Genomic DNA, 14,052 nt, shown 5'->3' with positions numbered 1-14,052 from the left:
GGCCTATTCTTGCTGGTGTGGATCTATTGTTGGTGGGGGGTGGGTTATATTGTTGTGGGGTCTATTGTTGCAGGGGGATCTACTGTTGCTGGGGGGGATCTAATTTATTACTTTTCCTGTTATTAAACAATTTCATACAAAATTACTTAGCACAACAAAAATGATACTTCGTTCTGTATTCTCTAACAGAGGCGTTACTAGAGGGTGGGTAGAACCAAGGGACAGTGCCCAGAGGTAAGTAGGGGTACCTGAGCCTGGACAGTTGCCTCCAAGACAGGTGTCCCCATTGGAAGACATTCCCTAGCCTCCTTTTCTAGGGGTAATCCTAAAATTTTGCATTTCCTCTCACCTTTTTCAGTGACATTGGTCACCCATACAACTAGAGGGGTGAGTTTTCCCAACAGGTTTTAGGGTTCTAGGTTTTGCCCAGAAATACACTAAAATTACCAAATTGAAAAAAACACCTGATAAACTAATTTGTTAGTATTACCCTTTAGGATCTGGTGGTCCCGGAGTGCTTCAGCCGCTAATACTGACTTGCCGCAGCCTGCCATCCCATACACTGTAACCCAGCCAGGATCATTGTTCAAACTATACAAGCAATCCTGGATATTCTGTACAAGATGCTTCCGAGTGACAAAAACAACAGGTCTCTGTGGCACTCCACCTTCACACAAGGCTGTTTTAACTAGAGAAAAAAAATATATGAAATGATCATTATTTATTAAATGTATATACACACACGCTATACATTAAAAAGTATTATATTATTATACAGGATTTATATAGCGCCAAAAGTTTGCACAGCGCTTTACAACAAGACGGCAGACATTACAGTTACAATACAATTCAATACAAGAGGAATCAGAGGGCCCTGCTCGTTAGAGCTTACAATCTAGGAATATAGCAATATAATAAAACATAATTCCATCCAAAGCTTTTTAATGCTATCTGTGTCCTGCTGGGAAGATTTTACCTTACTTTCTGTCCTGGTGGCAAATCTGTCACCACAACAGGGTCATCTCCTAAAGAGCGTCAAAAGGCAGCTATAACAAAAAAAAAAAAAACACATTTCTTTTCTGAATTGGTAGTTGTGTGGGCAATGGTTACAACCTTCTTTCAGGTTTCTATCATCGTCTATTTCCCTTCGCTTCCTTTTTATGGTTGCAGTGGTCACTGGAGAGGGAAGCAAAGGGAAATCTCCCCATAAGGAAAACAATGGTTTAAAAAAACAATAAAAAAAAAAAAAAAAATGTCAATAACTTACATCTGTCCAAAACTGTTTCCCAATAGGTACTGATAAAACCTTGAGTCAAATCAAATAAAATCAGCATGTGCACACCCTTAATTCAAATTTCCCTTTTGAGTGTGGAACGCAATCCAGCTAGGACTGTTCCTTTCAGAGAAACCATGCACTTTCATGATACGTGAACATGAATGCAATTCCTTTTTAAAGTGGTTGTAACCTCAGCACATTGCACTCCTTATAAAATAAACGTATAGATCTCATTTGTGTACCCCGCGCAATTAAATACTGTGGGAATCTCCATGAGGAAAAACGTGTGTGTGTGTGTGTTTTTCCCTCATGGAGATTCCCACAGTATTTAGCCCCCGTTCACATGCAAGCGACGCTACTTCGCGCCGCGACCTCGGAGCGGCCGCCACGGACTTCATAACATTGAAGTTTATGGCAGTCGCCTCCTGGTCGCCCCAAAGAAGCTCCTGACCCTTTTTCCTATTAGAACGGGTCCGCAGCTTCCCTATGGGAGGCGACCTGTGAGGCGACCAGGTCGCCATAGTGTGAACGGGGGCTTAATTGCGCGGGGTACACAATTGAGATCTAGAAGTTTATTTTATAAGGAGTGCAATGTGCTGAGGTTACAGTCGACAGGTTACAACCACTTTAAAAAGGAACTGCATTCATGTTCACATATCGAGAGATAGAGATACAGTATCTCACAAAAGTGAGTACACCCCTCACATTTTTTGTAAATACTTTATTCTATCTTTTCATGTGACAACACTGAAGAAATGACACTTTGCTACAAAGTAAAGTAGTGAGTGTACAGCTTGTATAACAGTGTAAATTTGCTGTCCCCTCAAAATAACAACACACAGCCATTAACCACTTGCCGACCGGTCACGTTGACCGTACTGCGGCAAAGTGGCTCGATATCGTCCAGCGACGTAAACCTACGTCGCTGGACTCCTCCCCTTGTGTGACTGAATACAGCGGGAGTCGGGCCAGGGGAGGAGCAGCGGTGATCACCGCCGCTCTTTCCCGATCGTCGGGGATCGAGTGTGGAGATCCACCCGCTTGTGTAAACAAAGAGGGCGGATCTCCTAAGTGACAAACAGTGACGGATTGCAGGATTCAGCATAGCTGAACCTACGATCTGTGCCTGTGTCACACAGTCCCCTCCCCCCACACCCGTTAGTAAGCACCAGGCATACATTAACCCCTCCCTCTCCAATAAAGTTAACTTCTTCCCTGCCAGTGTCATTTTTACAGTAACAGTGCATATTTATAGCACTGATTACTGTAGTAATGTCACTGGTACCCCCAAAAGTGTCAAAAATGTCAGTCAAGGGTCTGATCTGTCCGCCGCAATGTCGCAGTCCGGCAAAAAAAAATTACATAAATTTCCCGTAGTTAGTAGCTGCGATAACTTTTGCGCAAACCAATCAAAACACGCTTATTGCGATTTTTTTTACCAAAAATATGTAGCAGAAAACAAATTGGCCTAAAATGTTAAAAAATTTAGGTTTTTACCTTCTTTTGGGGGGGGGGGGGGGGGGAATTTCATATAAAAAAAAAAGTGAAAAATATTGTTATTTTTTCAAAATTGTCGCACTTTTTTGTTTATAGCGCAAAAAGTAAAAATCGCACAGGTAATCAAATACCACCAAAAGAAAGCTCTATTTGTGGGGAAAAAAAGGACAAATTTAATTTGGGTACAGCATCGCACAACTGTCCGTTAAAGTAACGCAGTGCGGAATCGCAAAATATGGCCTGGTCAGGAATGGGGTAAAATCTTCCGGTCTTAAAGCGGTTAAAAATACGCTCATTGAGAATTTTTTGTCAAAGACATGTAGCTAAATACATTTGGCCTAAATATATGACAAAAATCGAATACATTGAATATTTTTAACTGTCAAAGTAGAAAAATATTGTTATTTTTTCAAAATTGTTGCTTTTTTGAAAAAAATCGCACAGGTGATCAAATACCACCAAAAGAAAGCTCTGTTTGTGGGAAAAAAAAGGACGTAAGTTTAGTTTGGGTACGGCGTAGCATGACCGCGCAATTGTCAGTTAAAGTCGCATAGTGCTGAATCGCAAAAAGTGGCCTGGACGTAGGACAGCAAAATCCTCCAGTGGTAAAGTGGTTAATGCCTAAACCGCTGGCAACAAAAGTGAGTACACCCCTAAGTGAATATGTTCAAATTGGGCCCAATTAGCCATTTTCCCTCCCCGGTGTCATGTGACTCAGTGTTACAAGGTCTCAGGTGTGAATGGGGAACAGGTGTGTTAAATTTCATTTAATCGCTCTCACTCTCCCATACTGGTCACTGGAAGTTCAACATGGCACCTCATGGCAAAGAACTCTCTGAAGATCTGAAAAAAAATTATTGCTCTACATAAAGATGGCCTGGGCTATAAGGAGATTGCCAAGACCCTGAAACTGAGCTGCAGCACGGTGACCAAGATCATACAGCGGTTTAACAGGACAGGTTCCACTCAGAACAGGCCTCACCATGGTCGACCAAAGAAGTTGAGTGCACATGCTCAGCGTCATATCCAGAGGTTGTCTTTGGGAAATAGACGTATGAGTGTTGCCAGCATTGCTGCAGAGGTTGAAAGGGTGGGGGGTCAGCCTGTCAGTGGCGCAGACCATACGCCGCACACTGCATCAAATTGGTCTGCATGGCTGTCATCCCAGAAGGAAGCCTCCTCTAAAGATGATGCACAAGAAAGCCTGCAAACAGTTTGCTGAAGACAAGCAGACTAAGGACATGGATTACTGGAACCATGTCCTGTGGTCTGATGAGACCAAGATACATTTATTTGGTTCAGATGGTGTCAAGCGTAAGTGGCGGCAACCAGGTGAGGAGTACAAAGACAAGTGTATCTTGCCTACAGTCAAGCATGGTGGTGGGAGTGTCATAGTCTGGGGATGCATAAGTGCGGCCAGCACTGGGGAGCTACAGTTTATTGAGGGAACCATGATTGCCAACATGTACTGTGACATACTGAAGCAGAGCATAATCCCCTCCCTTCGGAGACTGGGCCGCAGGGCAGTATTCCAACATAACGACCCCAAACACACCTCCAAGAGGACCACTGCCTTGCTAAAGAAGCTGAGGGTAAGGGTGATGGACTGGCCAAGCATGTCTCCAGACCTAAACCCTATTGAGCATCTGTGGGACATCCTGAAACGGAAGTAGTGGAAGAGGACTCCAGTGGCAACCTGTGAAGCTCTGGTGAATTCCACACAAAAGAGGGTTAAGACAGTGCTGGAAAATAATGGTGGTTACACAAAAGTTTGATATTTTGGGTCCAATTTAAAGATTTTAACTTTGGGATGTACTCACTTTTGTTGCCAAAGGGTTTAGCCATTAATGGCTGTGTTTTGAATTGTTTAAGGGGACAGCAAATTTACACTAAAGCTGTACACTCACTACTTTACATTGTAGCAAAGTGTAATTTCTTCAGTGTTGTCACATGAAAAGATATAATAAAATATTTACAAAAATGTGAGGGGTGTACTCACTTTTGTGAGAATAATATTTATATATCTCTTTAAAATAAAAAAAAAAAGGATTGAGAATCGTGATCTTCATTCTAAGCAAAAAAAAAAAATGGGATTCTCATTTTTGCCAGAATCGTGCAGCAGCAGGGTTTACATTACGACTTCTAAGCGCATAGCTCAGAAGTTCAGGTTGCCTTTGGAAGCTTGACTTTAGCTAAATCCATCCACTCTCAACTGCACTATTCCCTTTCCCCTCTCTCAGAGCTGTTTTCAGAAAAAAATAGATATATTTGGTGATACTAACCTTTGTACCCTATGATTTGGCACATTTGTGCACACTGTTGCAAGAATTATAAAAGCTATAGGGGAAAGTAGTGAAACAGGACAGGCTTCATGAAGAACACTGTTCCTTTGTGGTGCTCAGGGAATTCTCTCTACAGAGGATTAATGAAATAAAACTAAATTCAAACCAAACCGAGGGAACTACAGTGGCAGAGCTCATAAATTGGTCTCCCTTGTTACTTGAAAATATAAAGATTACAGTAACTGTTTCACTATATGTTATCAAACCAAACCACCATTCTTGATAAAGCAGTGCGAGTATTTTATGGCTTGTAACCAACATTGCACAAAACAAACATTGTTGTAATAGTGTTTAATGAGAAATTAGGAGTTTGTTAAAGTTATGCTAATCAACTTTTTGGGAGCACAAAACAAGATGATATCAGCACTGCCAGTGTTAATGGGTGCTATGTACAGTTAGGTCCACATATATTTGGACACAAGCACAATTTTAGTTTTTTTCAGGCATTGACCAAAACATATTTAAAGCTATAGTTCTATAATGGATGCAGGCTGAAAGTGCACACTCTCAGGTTTATTATGAGGTCATGTACATTCAAATCAGAAGAAGGGTTTAGGAAATAAGGTGCTTAAGAATAGCCACCCCCCCTTTTTATTTTTTAAAGGGACCAAAAGTAATTGGAAAATTTAATTAAAAGCCGTTTCATGGCCAGGTGTGGGCTACTCCTTTGGTATTTCTTCATCAATTAAGCAGGTAAAACATGTGGAGTTCATTGTAAGGGCTCTTTCACACAGAGCGGACCGTATTGCGATCCGCTCCGGCACAATTTTTTTTTTTTTCACGGACACAGATGACATTTGTGTCATCCGCTCCGTATGTCCGCATATCATCCCATCCATTTGCAGATGATATACGGACATAATGTATGTCTATGGGCATTGCGGATGTCAGCAGATGACACCGCTGACATCCGATTTTGCATCCGTTCCGTTTTTTAAAAACGGAACAAAAATAGGGTTCTGTTCCGTTCCAAAAAATGGAACAGAACTGAAAGGATGAAAAGCGGATGTCAGTGGATGGTCATCCGCTGACATCCGCAATCCCATAGACATTCATTACATCCGTATATCACCCGCAAAGGGATGGGGTGATTTACGGACATACGGAACATCCGTGTGAAAGAGCCCTAAGTGTGGTATTTGCATTTGAAATCTATTGCTGTGAACCTAAATCATGTGTTCTAAAGCCCCGTACACACACGCAGATCGTCGTCATACAAATGTTCGTCTTTTCTCCCCGGGATGTCGGTGTCTGTTGAAAAGTGCAAAGACAGCACAAGGACAGCACAAGAATTTTGTCCGCAGACTTCAGCTGACTGCAGAAGTGATGTCATGTAATGGTTAACTTTCCCTGTGTTTTTTATTTTCTGAGCATGCCCAGTCTTGCAAATCTGCGGTCTGTCGGCTGATTTCTGTACTGACAGGCGAACAATCGTCCGTTCTGGTGTCTGCAGACAAAAATTTTCATGTTTGCAAGAAAGACTCTTGTCCGCAGATTGTGTGCAGACATCTGTCGGAGGCACCATACTAACACGCATACAATCGGCAGATCTTTCGTCCGCCGACGTTTGTATGACGACAATCTGCGTGTGTGTACGGGCCTTTAGGAACTGCCCATGCAAGTGAAACAGGCCATTGTAAGGCTTCAAAAACCAAACAAATGCAACAGAGAGATTTAGGAATGGCTAAATCAACAGTTTGGTACATTCTGAGGAAAGAAGAACGCACTGGTGAGCTTAGCAACATAAAAAGGCCTGGATGTCCACGGAAGACAACAGTTAAGGATGATCGCAGGATCCTCTTTATGGTAAAGAAAAAACCATTAACAACATTCAGACAAGTGAAGGACACTCTTCATTAGGTGGGCATATTATTGTCAAAGTCTACAATCAAGAGAAAACTTCACGAGAGCAAATACAAAGGGTTCACCACAATGTGCAAACCATTCATAAGAATAGAAAAGTGTGGAGAAGGCTTAGAACAGCTCATGATCCAAAGCACACAATGTCATTTGTAAAACATAGGGTAGGCAGTGTGATGGCATGGGCATGCATGGCTTCCAGTGGCACAGGGGCATTGGTATTTATTGATGATGTGACAGAAGCACCTGGATGAATTCTGCAGTGTTCAGAGATATACTGTCAGCCCAGATTCCGCAAAGTTGATTGATTGGACAGCACTTCAAAAGTACAGATTAACAATAATCCAAAACATACTGCAAAAGCAACCCAGGATCTTTTGAAAGAAAAGAAATGGAATATTCTGCAATGGTCAAGTCAATCACCTGATCTCAAACCAATTGAGCATGCATTCTACTTTCTGAAGGTAAAACTAAAGGCAGAAAGTCCCACAAACAAAGAAGAAGAACTAAAGACTGCTGCAGTTAGAGCCTGGCAAAACATCAGAAAGGAGGGAACCCAGTCCTTGGTAATGTCCATGGGCAACAAAATATTAAAAATTAACTTTATATTAAGGATTATATTAATTTGTCAAATAAATTTGAGGGGTCCTGAAAATGGGGGGGGGGGGAGGAAATGTGTATAAAAATTGCTGCAGTTTCCAAAAATGTTTTATTTGACAGTCAAAGTCATTTGGATTGTTTCGTTTTAATTTTATTGTGGTGGCATACATAGCCAAAAGTATAGAAATGGTGTCTGTGTCCAAATATATATGGACCTGACTGTAGGGTATAAATAAATAACAGCAAGCCTGCAAAACTGACAATAGTGTGTGAAAAAGCTGGGGGAAAAAAAAAAAAAAAAAAAAGCATTCCACCATGCTGAATAATTTCTGTTCAAGTACAAAAAAGTGAAAAAGAATGATCCGTTGGTGCATGATAGTGAACAGCTGCTGCATAATTAAATTTGGACTAATTTGTTATGCAAATCTTTTTTTTCTTTTGTATACAGAGACAGACATCGTTATGAAAAGACGGCCCCAACATTTCATGTTAAAACCTCCTCCCCAATCTTGGCATACTAGTATCTTATGATTAGGCCGCACTACTCTCTGCTGAAAATATACTCACCAAATGATGTAATACCATTCACTGCAGCTTTGATACTACCAGGCACATCAATAGAAGTGGCTCCTTTAAGAAGGGCAGCCAGGTCTTTGTACCCTTCATGTAGCAGAGCATTGTAAAAGGAAACAAATGCTCGATTGTCTTTGCCAAGAAGGAGATCAATCAGCCGCTGGGCTCGGTCAACATGAGTAACCTATCAGATAAAATATAGAACATAAAAAAAAAAAAAAAAATGGGATTGTTGACTTACAGTAAAATCCATTTCTCTGGTGTTCATTGATGGACACAGCTCCTGGTTTTCATAACCATTGGGTTATACTGCCCCCCCCCCCCCCCCCCCACAGGCAGAAAAAAAAATTCTGGCTACACCCATGGGCAGTCCCAGGGGATATACTGCCTCTCTCTGCTATTTTTTTTTTAGAACAAGCAGTTTTAGGAGAGAGGTGAGTGCTGTGTCCGTCAATGAACATCAGAGAAATGGATTTTACAGGAAGTCAAAAATCCCATTTTCTCTTTCGTTCATTGAGGGATACAGCTCCTGGTATTCATACCCAGGAGGCACTAAGTGGTAGAGTGCGCCTTGACAGGGAAAGGAGGAACCTGACCCCTGATGGAATAGGTCTGAACCACCATCTGTCTGATCCATCTGGAAATGGTCACAGAAGAAGTGGACAACCCTTTTCGAGGTCCATCCGTGAGCACAAATAGAGAGTCTGACTTCCCGAAAGACTCCGTAGCTGCCAGTTACACCCTAATTGTGTGAGCCACATCCAAGGCAATTTCCTTTGGATGTTTAGGCCTGGGACACAGGGAAGGCTAAACAATGTCTTCATTCAAATGAAAATCAGAGAAAACCTTTGGAAGGAAAGACGGACAGGGGCGAAAAACCACCTTATCCCCGTTAATCACCAGGTAAGGTGAAACGACAGGATAACGCTGCCAGTTCCAACACCCTGTGCACGCAGAAGTTATATTCACTAAAAAGTCACCTTCTGAGACAATGTAAGCAGGGGAATCTCCCGAATAATTTTCAAAAGGAGGCTTCTGCAGAGCTAAAAGCACCAAATTTCCCAAGGCGGCAGCGGAGGCCGCACTGGAGGAACAAAATGTCGGACACCCTGAAGAAAGGTACGCACCAGAGAGTGTGTGGCCAAAGGTCGTTGGAAGAAGAAGATCACCAAAGCCGACACCTGGCCCCTTATGGTACTCAAGGCCAGTTTCTGTTCGACCATCCGTGGAAGGAAGGTTAGGATCCAAACCACCGAGAAGGAGCGAGGAGGAATCCCAAGGAGACTCACACCACACAATGTATGTCTTCCAAGTATGATGGTAGATCTTCCTAGAAGTAGATTTCCTAGTTTTCAACAGGGTAGGAACCACCGACTCTCAGACAAACCCCTATCCTGCAGCACCTGGCGTTCCAACAGCCAAGCCGTCAAAGCCAGCAACTGTTAAGCAGGATGGAAGAGCAGTCCTTGGGATAAAAAGTCCTCTCTGGGAGGAAGCTTCCAAGGAATGTCAGCGACCAGCCGCACCAGATTGGCGTACCAAGCCCGGGGAGGCCAGTCTGGAGCCACTAAGATGACTGGAATCCCTTCTGCCTCGATCCCGCGTATAAGTCTGGGCAGAAGCTTGAGAGGAGGGAAGGCAAAAACCAGCCACTACTGACGCCACGAGGCCATCTACACGTCTCTGGCGTCCGCCAGAGGATCCCTTGACCGAGCCACAAACCTCTGCACCCTTTCTGTTGAGCCAAGATGCCAACAGATCCATCTCGGGGGTGTCCCACTGGAGATACAACTGATGAAACAACCACTCCCCATGTCCAACGCCTGCCAATAGATAAGCCGCCTGCCAATTTTCCACCCCAGGAATGTGTACGGCGGAGAGAGCTGGAACAAACCCTTCTGCACGTGTTAGAATGCCTGCTACCTCCAGAGCTGCCAGGACACTTCATGTGTCCCCTTGATGATTGGCAAAAGCCAAGGCCGTGGCACTGTCCGATTGAATGCGCACTGGACAACCCTGAAGACGATCCGTCCAATGATCTGGACACAGTCTGATCACTCAGAGTTCCAGGACAATGATTGGTAGTCTGGACTGTTCCAGTTTCCAGATGCCCTAAGCAGAATGCTTGCCGAGGACGCTTCCTCAGTCGGACAGGCTGGCATCTGTGGTGACCACTGTCCAATACAAGGGGAGGATGGATTTTCCCAGCTGAAGCGCCGGAGAACAAAGCCACCATATCAAGGGCTCCCTCGTTCCAGACTCAGGCTGATCTGATATTCCAGGGACTGGGGAGTCTTGTCCCATTTGGTCAGAATCTCCCTTTGCAGGGACCTCCTATGGAACTGTGCAAACGGAACCGCCTCGAAGGTAGACACCATCAGGTCCAGCGCCCGCATGCAAGTCCGGAGGGACGACCATCTAATGGACAGCAGGGGGAAGGGGGGGGGGGAAGAACTGCAGCCTGCAGTTTCTGGAGTTTGTCCAGAGAAAGGAGCACTCTGGCTAAGGCCGAGTCAGGCCCAGATAGTCCAGCTTCGTGGATGGAACCAGAGCAGACTTCTGAAAGTCTGGATTGTGATCTCCAGGTTGCCCACCAGAGCAGAGGGAGACTCTGCTCACAGAAGGAGATCGTCCAAGTAGCCCAGTACAGCGATCCCCAGTTGGCATAGCAAGGGTAGCACCGGGGCTAACACTTTTGTGAAGACCGAGGAGCAGAGGCGAGACCAAAGGGTAACGCCACAAACTGATAATGCTCCTCTCCCATAGCAAAGTGGAGAAAACGCTGGTGACTGGTACATTTTGGAATGTGAAGGTAGGCATCCTTGATGCAACCATCATTCGAATGGAGTCCATTCTGAACTTCTGTACCCACACAAAGCAGTTTAGCGCCTTGAGGTCCAGGATTGGATGCACTTTGCCTTCCTTCCTGAGGACTGTGAACAGGTTTGAGTAAAAACCCTGCAAAAGTTTTGAAGTCAGAACCAGGACAATCACCCCTTAAAAAGGAACAGGTCTTGTACTGCCCCGAACAAATTGGAAGGAAAAAACCTTGCTAGGGGACAAGAGCAAAACTTGATCTTGTAGCCGTACCGACTGACTTGTCTTGCACTCGAAAAGTCCACGGGTCCGGAAACCAGCGAAGACATTCCCCGACCCCAGATACGGGTGAGGGTGCACCTTCTTGCTGAAGGAGCTTTGTCCACGGGTCTGGAGAAGCCCGATTTTGGCTAGCCAGACCAGGTTTGTTTGGATCCCCTGAAAGGCTTCGAGCCCTTGTCAGTCGACCATGAGGGACGAAAAAAACTTCTAATGAGCTGAGAAGGAAGGCCCACGTCTACGACGAGGTTCCTTGCCCCTTGTAGCCTGTGAAAGAAAAGTACTTTTCCACCACTATGAGACCTTTAATGATGTCATACAGGGTAGCTCCAAACAGGCGATCTCCTTGGAAAGAAAGATCAGTCAAGGCCTTTTTTGAAGTCTGATCTGCAGACCAGCACTTGAGCTAAAGGCACGCCAAAGAACCAATGCCAAAAACAGAGATGTGAGCCATCAGGGGAGCCGCATCCAAAGAGGCATCACAGATAAACTGCAGCCTGTCACCCGAAAGACACCTCCAGCAGAGACACAAGGGACTCCAGGACTGCCGTCAGTGCATAGATGGATGGTTGGGACCCGAAGGGCCCCGCAGCCTCAGAGAGGGGATCAGGTGGAGAAATGTGCTCCAAAGACTCCATCACACAAACACTGCTAAGGGACAACCCCCATTGCGCTGGCAGCACCATCCGGTCACTAGGCACAAAGCACCAAGCGATCCTCAGCAGAGAGAGGACCCTGCCACACTCACCACCTGCAAAGACAAGCACCTGCAGCCACCAGGATAATCTGCACTACACGTGCCGCGATCAGGAAGTAAAATGATCCAGGAGTCAGCCTCAGGGGATGAGGAGGGGCTCCCACTGCTGAAGTTGCCCAACTGGCTCCACTGTGAGGGCCGCCGCTATTTTCAATGGCAAACCACAGCAAAATGGCAGTCGGACTACACAAGCATGGCCGCCGTGTATACGACACAAGGCTACAACAAAATGGCGGCCCCACACGGCATCATAAGGCATACAGGGACAAGGATTGGGAGACCAGTCCTCAAAGACAGATCCAGGCAGGACAGGGGGGCCCTGGCAGGGACCCCCACCAGGTACAACCCCCCCCCCCCGCACAGTCGATCGATCAGTCGCCAGCGGCGCACCCCCCCCCATCGCTACTAGTCAGCGCCTTGCCCTCACCCCAGGAAAGTTGCCGGACCACCCAAACAGCCCCAGCCTATGTAGAAGGGGGGGGCAGCATGAGTGACTTGGCAAGGGGGGGGGGGGGGGAGAGTGCCTGTGGGAAAGAGGGGAATCTGGGAGTCTGACCGTGTCAAGGAGGGGCACGCCAAACCAAAACCCTCCAGGGGGAAAAGCTACTCACCATACCAGGAATCAGGCTGGTGCTGCTCGAGACAAACCCTCTCAATCGAAGTAGGGGGTGTTGGCCAGGAGGATTGTTGAGACTCGGCCTGAGACGCGGTTGTATTCGACCTCACGAGCCGTTTAACTCGCAGGCCAGCCCCCCCCCCCATCCAGTGGGGCTATGTCGTGGCCGACCCAGGGCGAAGCTGGGCCAGACTGGGGTGACCATTGGATCTAGATTATCCAGCCTGTCGTCCAGTCCAGCAGTTGATTGTAAATATCACAGGAAAAATCCAGGAGGAAAAAAAATGTTGCCAGGACCAAGGATCCCAGAAAGTAGCGAGTGGCTATAGCAGAGAGAGTGGGTATACCCCCTGGGACTGCCCATGGGTGTAGCCAGAATTATTTTCTGCCTAGTGTCCTACTCCTGTACGAGGAGCTGTGTCCATCAATGAATGAAAGAGAAAACAGTATTTACACAAAGGCAATGGGCTGATAACCCAGTATATTTAAATAAACAGCTGATAAAACATACATTAAATTGTGATATTTCCTACAATATAAATTTTACCCAACAACACACAGCATAGAAAGTTTATGGCATATAGGAAAATGATAACATTTTTACAGAGTAGGATAGAATAAGGGCTAATGCATATAGCAGCCTGGGGTCATGCAACATTCGGGCAAATTTCCCTGTCTGGGAGCCCCAGGTGTATATCCTTGGAGAGGAAAAATTTATGAGAGCATTTACTTTGTTTTGCTACTTTCAGATTTCTCAGATTTGGATTTGTCTGTTCAGAAAAATAAGCATTGATTCCTTGCTTTCACTGTCCATGGTGCTGCCTATATGGTTCATTAATAAGCACTGTCTACACATAGATAATTGGGGTAAAAATGTTTTAAAAAAAAAAAAAAAAAAAAAAAAAAAAACGGAATTTTTGTAAAATCTTACCTGTAAAATTCCTTTCTCTGAGTCCTCCGACAGTCGCCGCCTCCTCTAAGTCATCACTATTGGGTATCGACTATCGCTCCGCAGGAGTAGCTAGGCATAAGACAGGCAAAAGAACAAAGGCATTTGCATATACACACCCATGGGGGCTGTCCCACTGGTCAATACCCCCCTGCAGTGACCACTCCCAACTCAGTTTGGTAGCATAGCAGTAGGTAATAAGAACACAACCCCAAAAGAGGGGCGGGGGCGGCGACTGTCGGAGGACTCAGAGAAAGGAATTTTACAGGTAAGATTTTACAAAAATTCAGTTTTCTCTTACGTCCTCCGACAGTCGCCGCCTCCTCTAAGTCATCACTATTGGGATGTCCCAAAGCAGTGTAGACATGAGGGGTGGGAGACGCAACCGTAGAAAAGACAACGCAGTACCCACATCAGAGAAAGGAACCTTACCAGCACAGTAAGGGAACCTTCTGGGCAACAGAAAAAAAACAAGGCTCAACAGGA

The 14,052-nt window shown here is 45.2% G+C and overlaps 1 protein-coding gene across 1 annotated transcript in view; it reads right to left on the bottom strand.

Annotated features, from left to right (window-relative positions):
• The window catches only part of APAF1 (apoptotic peptidase activating factor 1), a 255,092-nt gene that overhangs the window by 228,025 nt on the left and 13,015 nt on the right, over positions 1-14,052 (bottom strand). The window contains exons 3-4 of the mRNA XM_082255555.1: positions 8,143-8,332; positions 491-688 (exon numbers count right to left, since the gene is read on the bottom strand). Of these exons, the coding sequence (XP_082111681.1) occupies positions 491-688; positions 8,143-8,332 (388 nt within the window). The remainder of the gene's footprint in view (positions 1-490; positions 689-8,142; positions 8,333-14,052) is intronic.

The sequence above is a fragment of the Pelophylax lessonae genome (assembly GCF_965119305.1).
Source record: "Pelophylax lessonae genome assembly, chromosome: 4".
In the NCBI taxonomy this organism is placed as follows: Eukaryota; Metazoa; Chordata; class Amphibia; order Anura; family Ranidae; genus Pelophylax; species Pelophylax lessonae.
The sequence above is the reverse complement of the archived record's forward strand: the minus strand, read 5'-3'. Positions and strand labels throughout refer to the sequence as shown.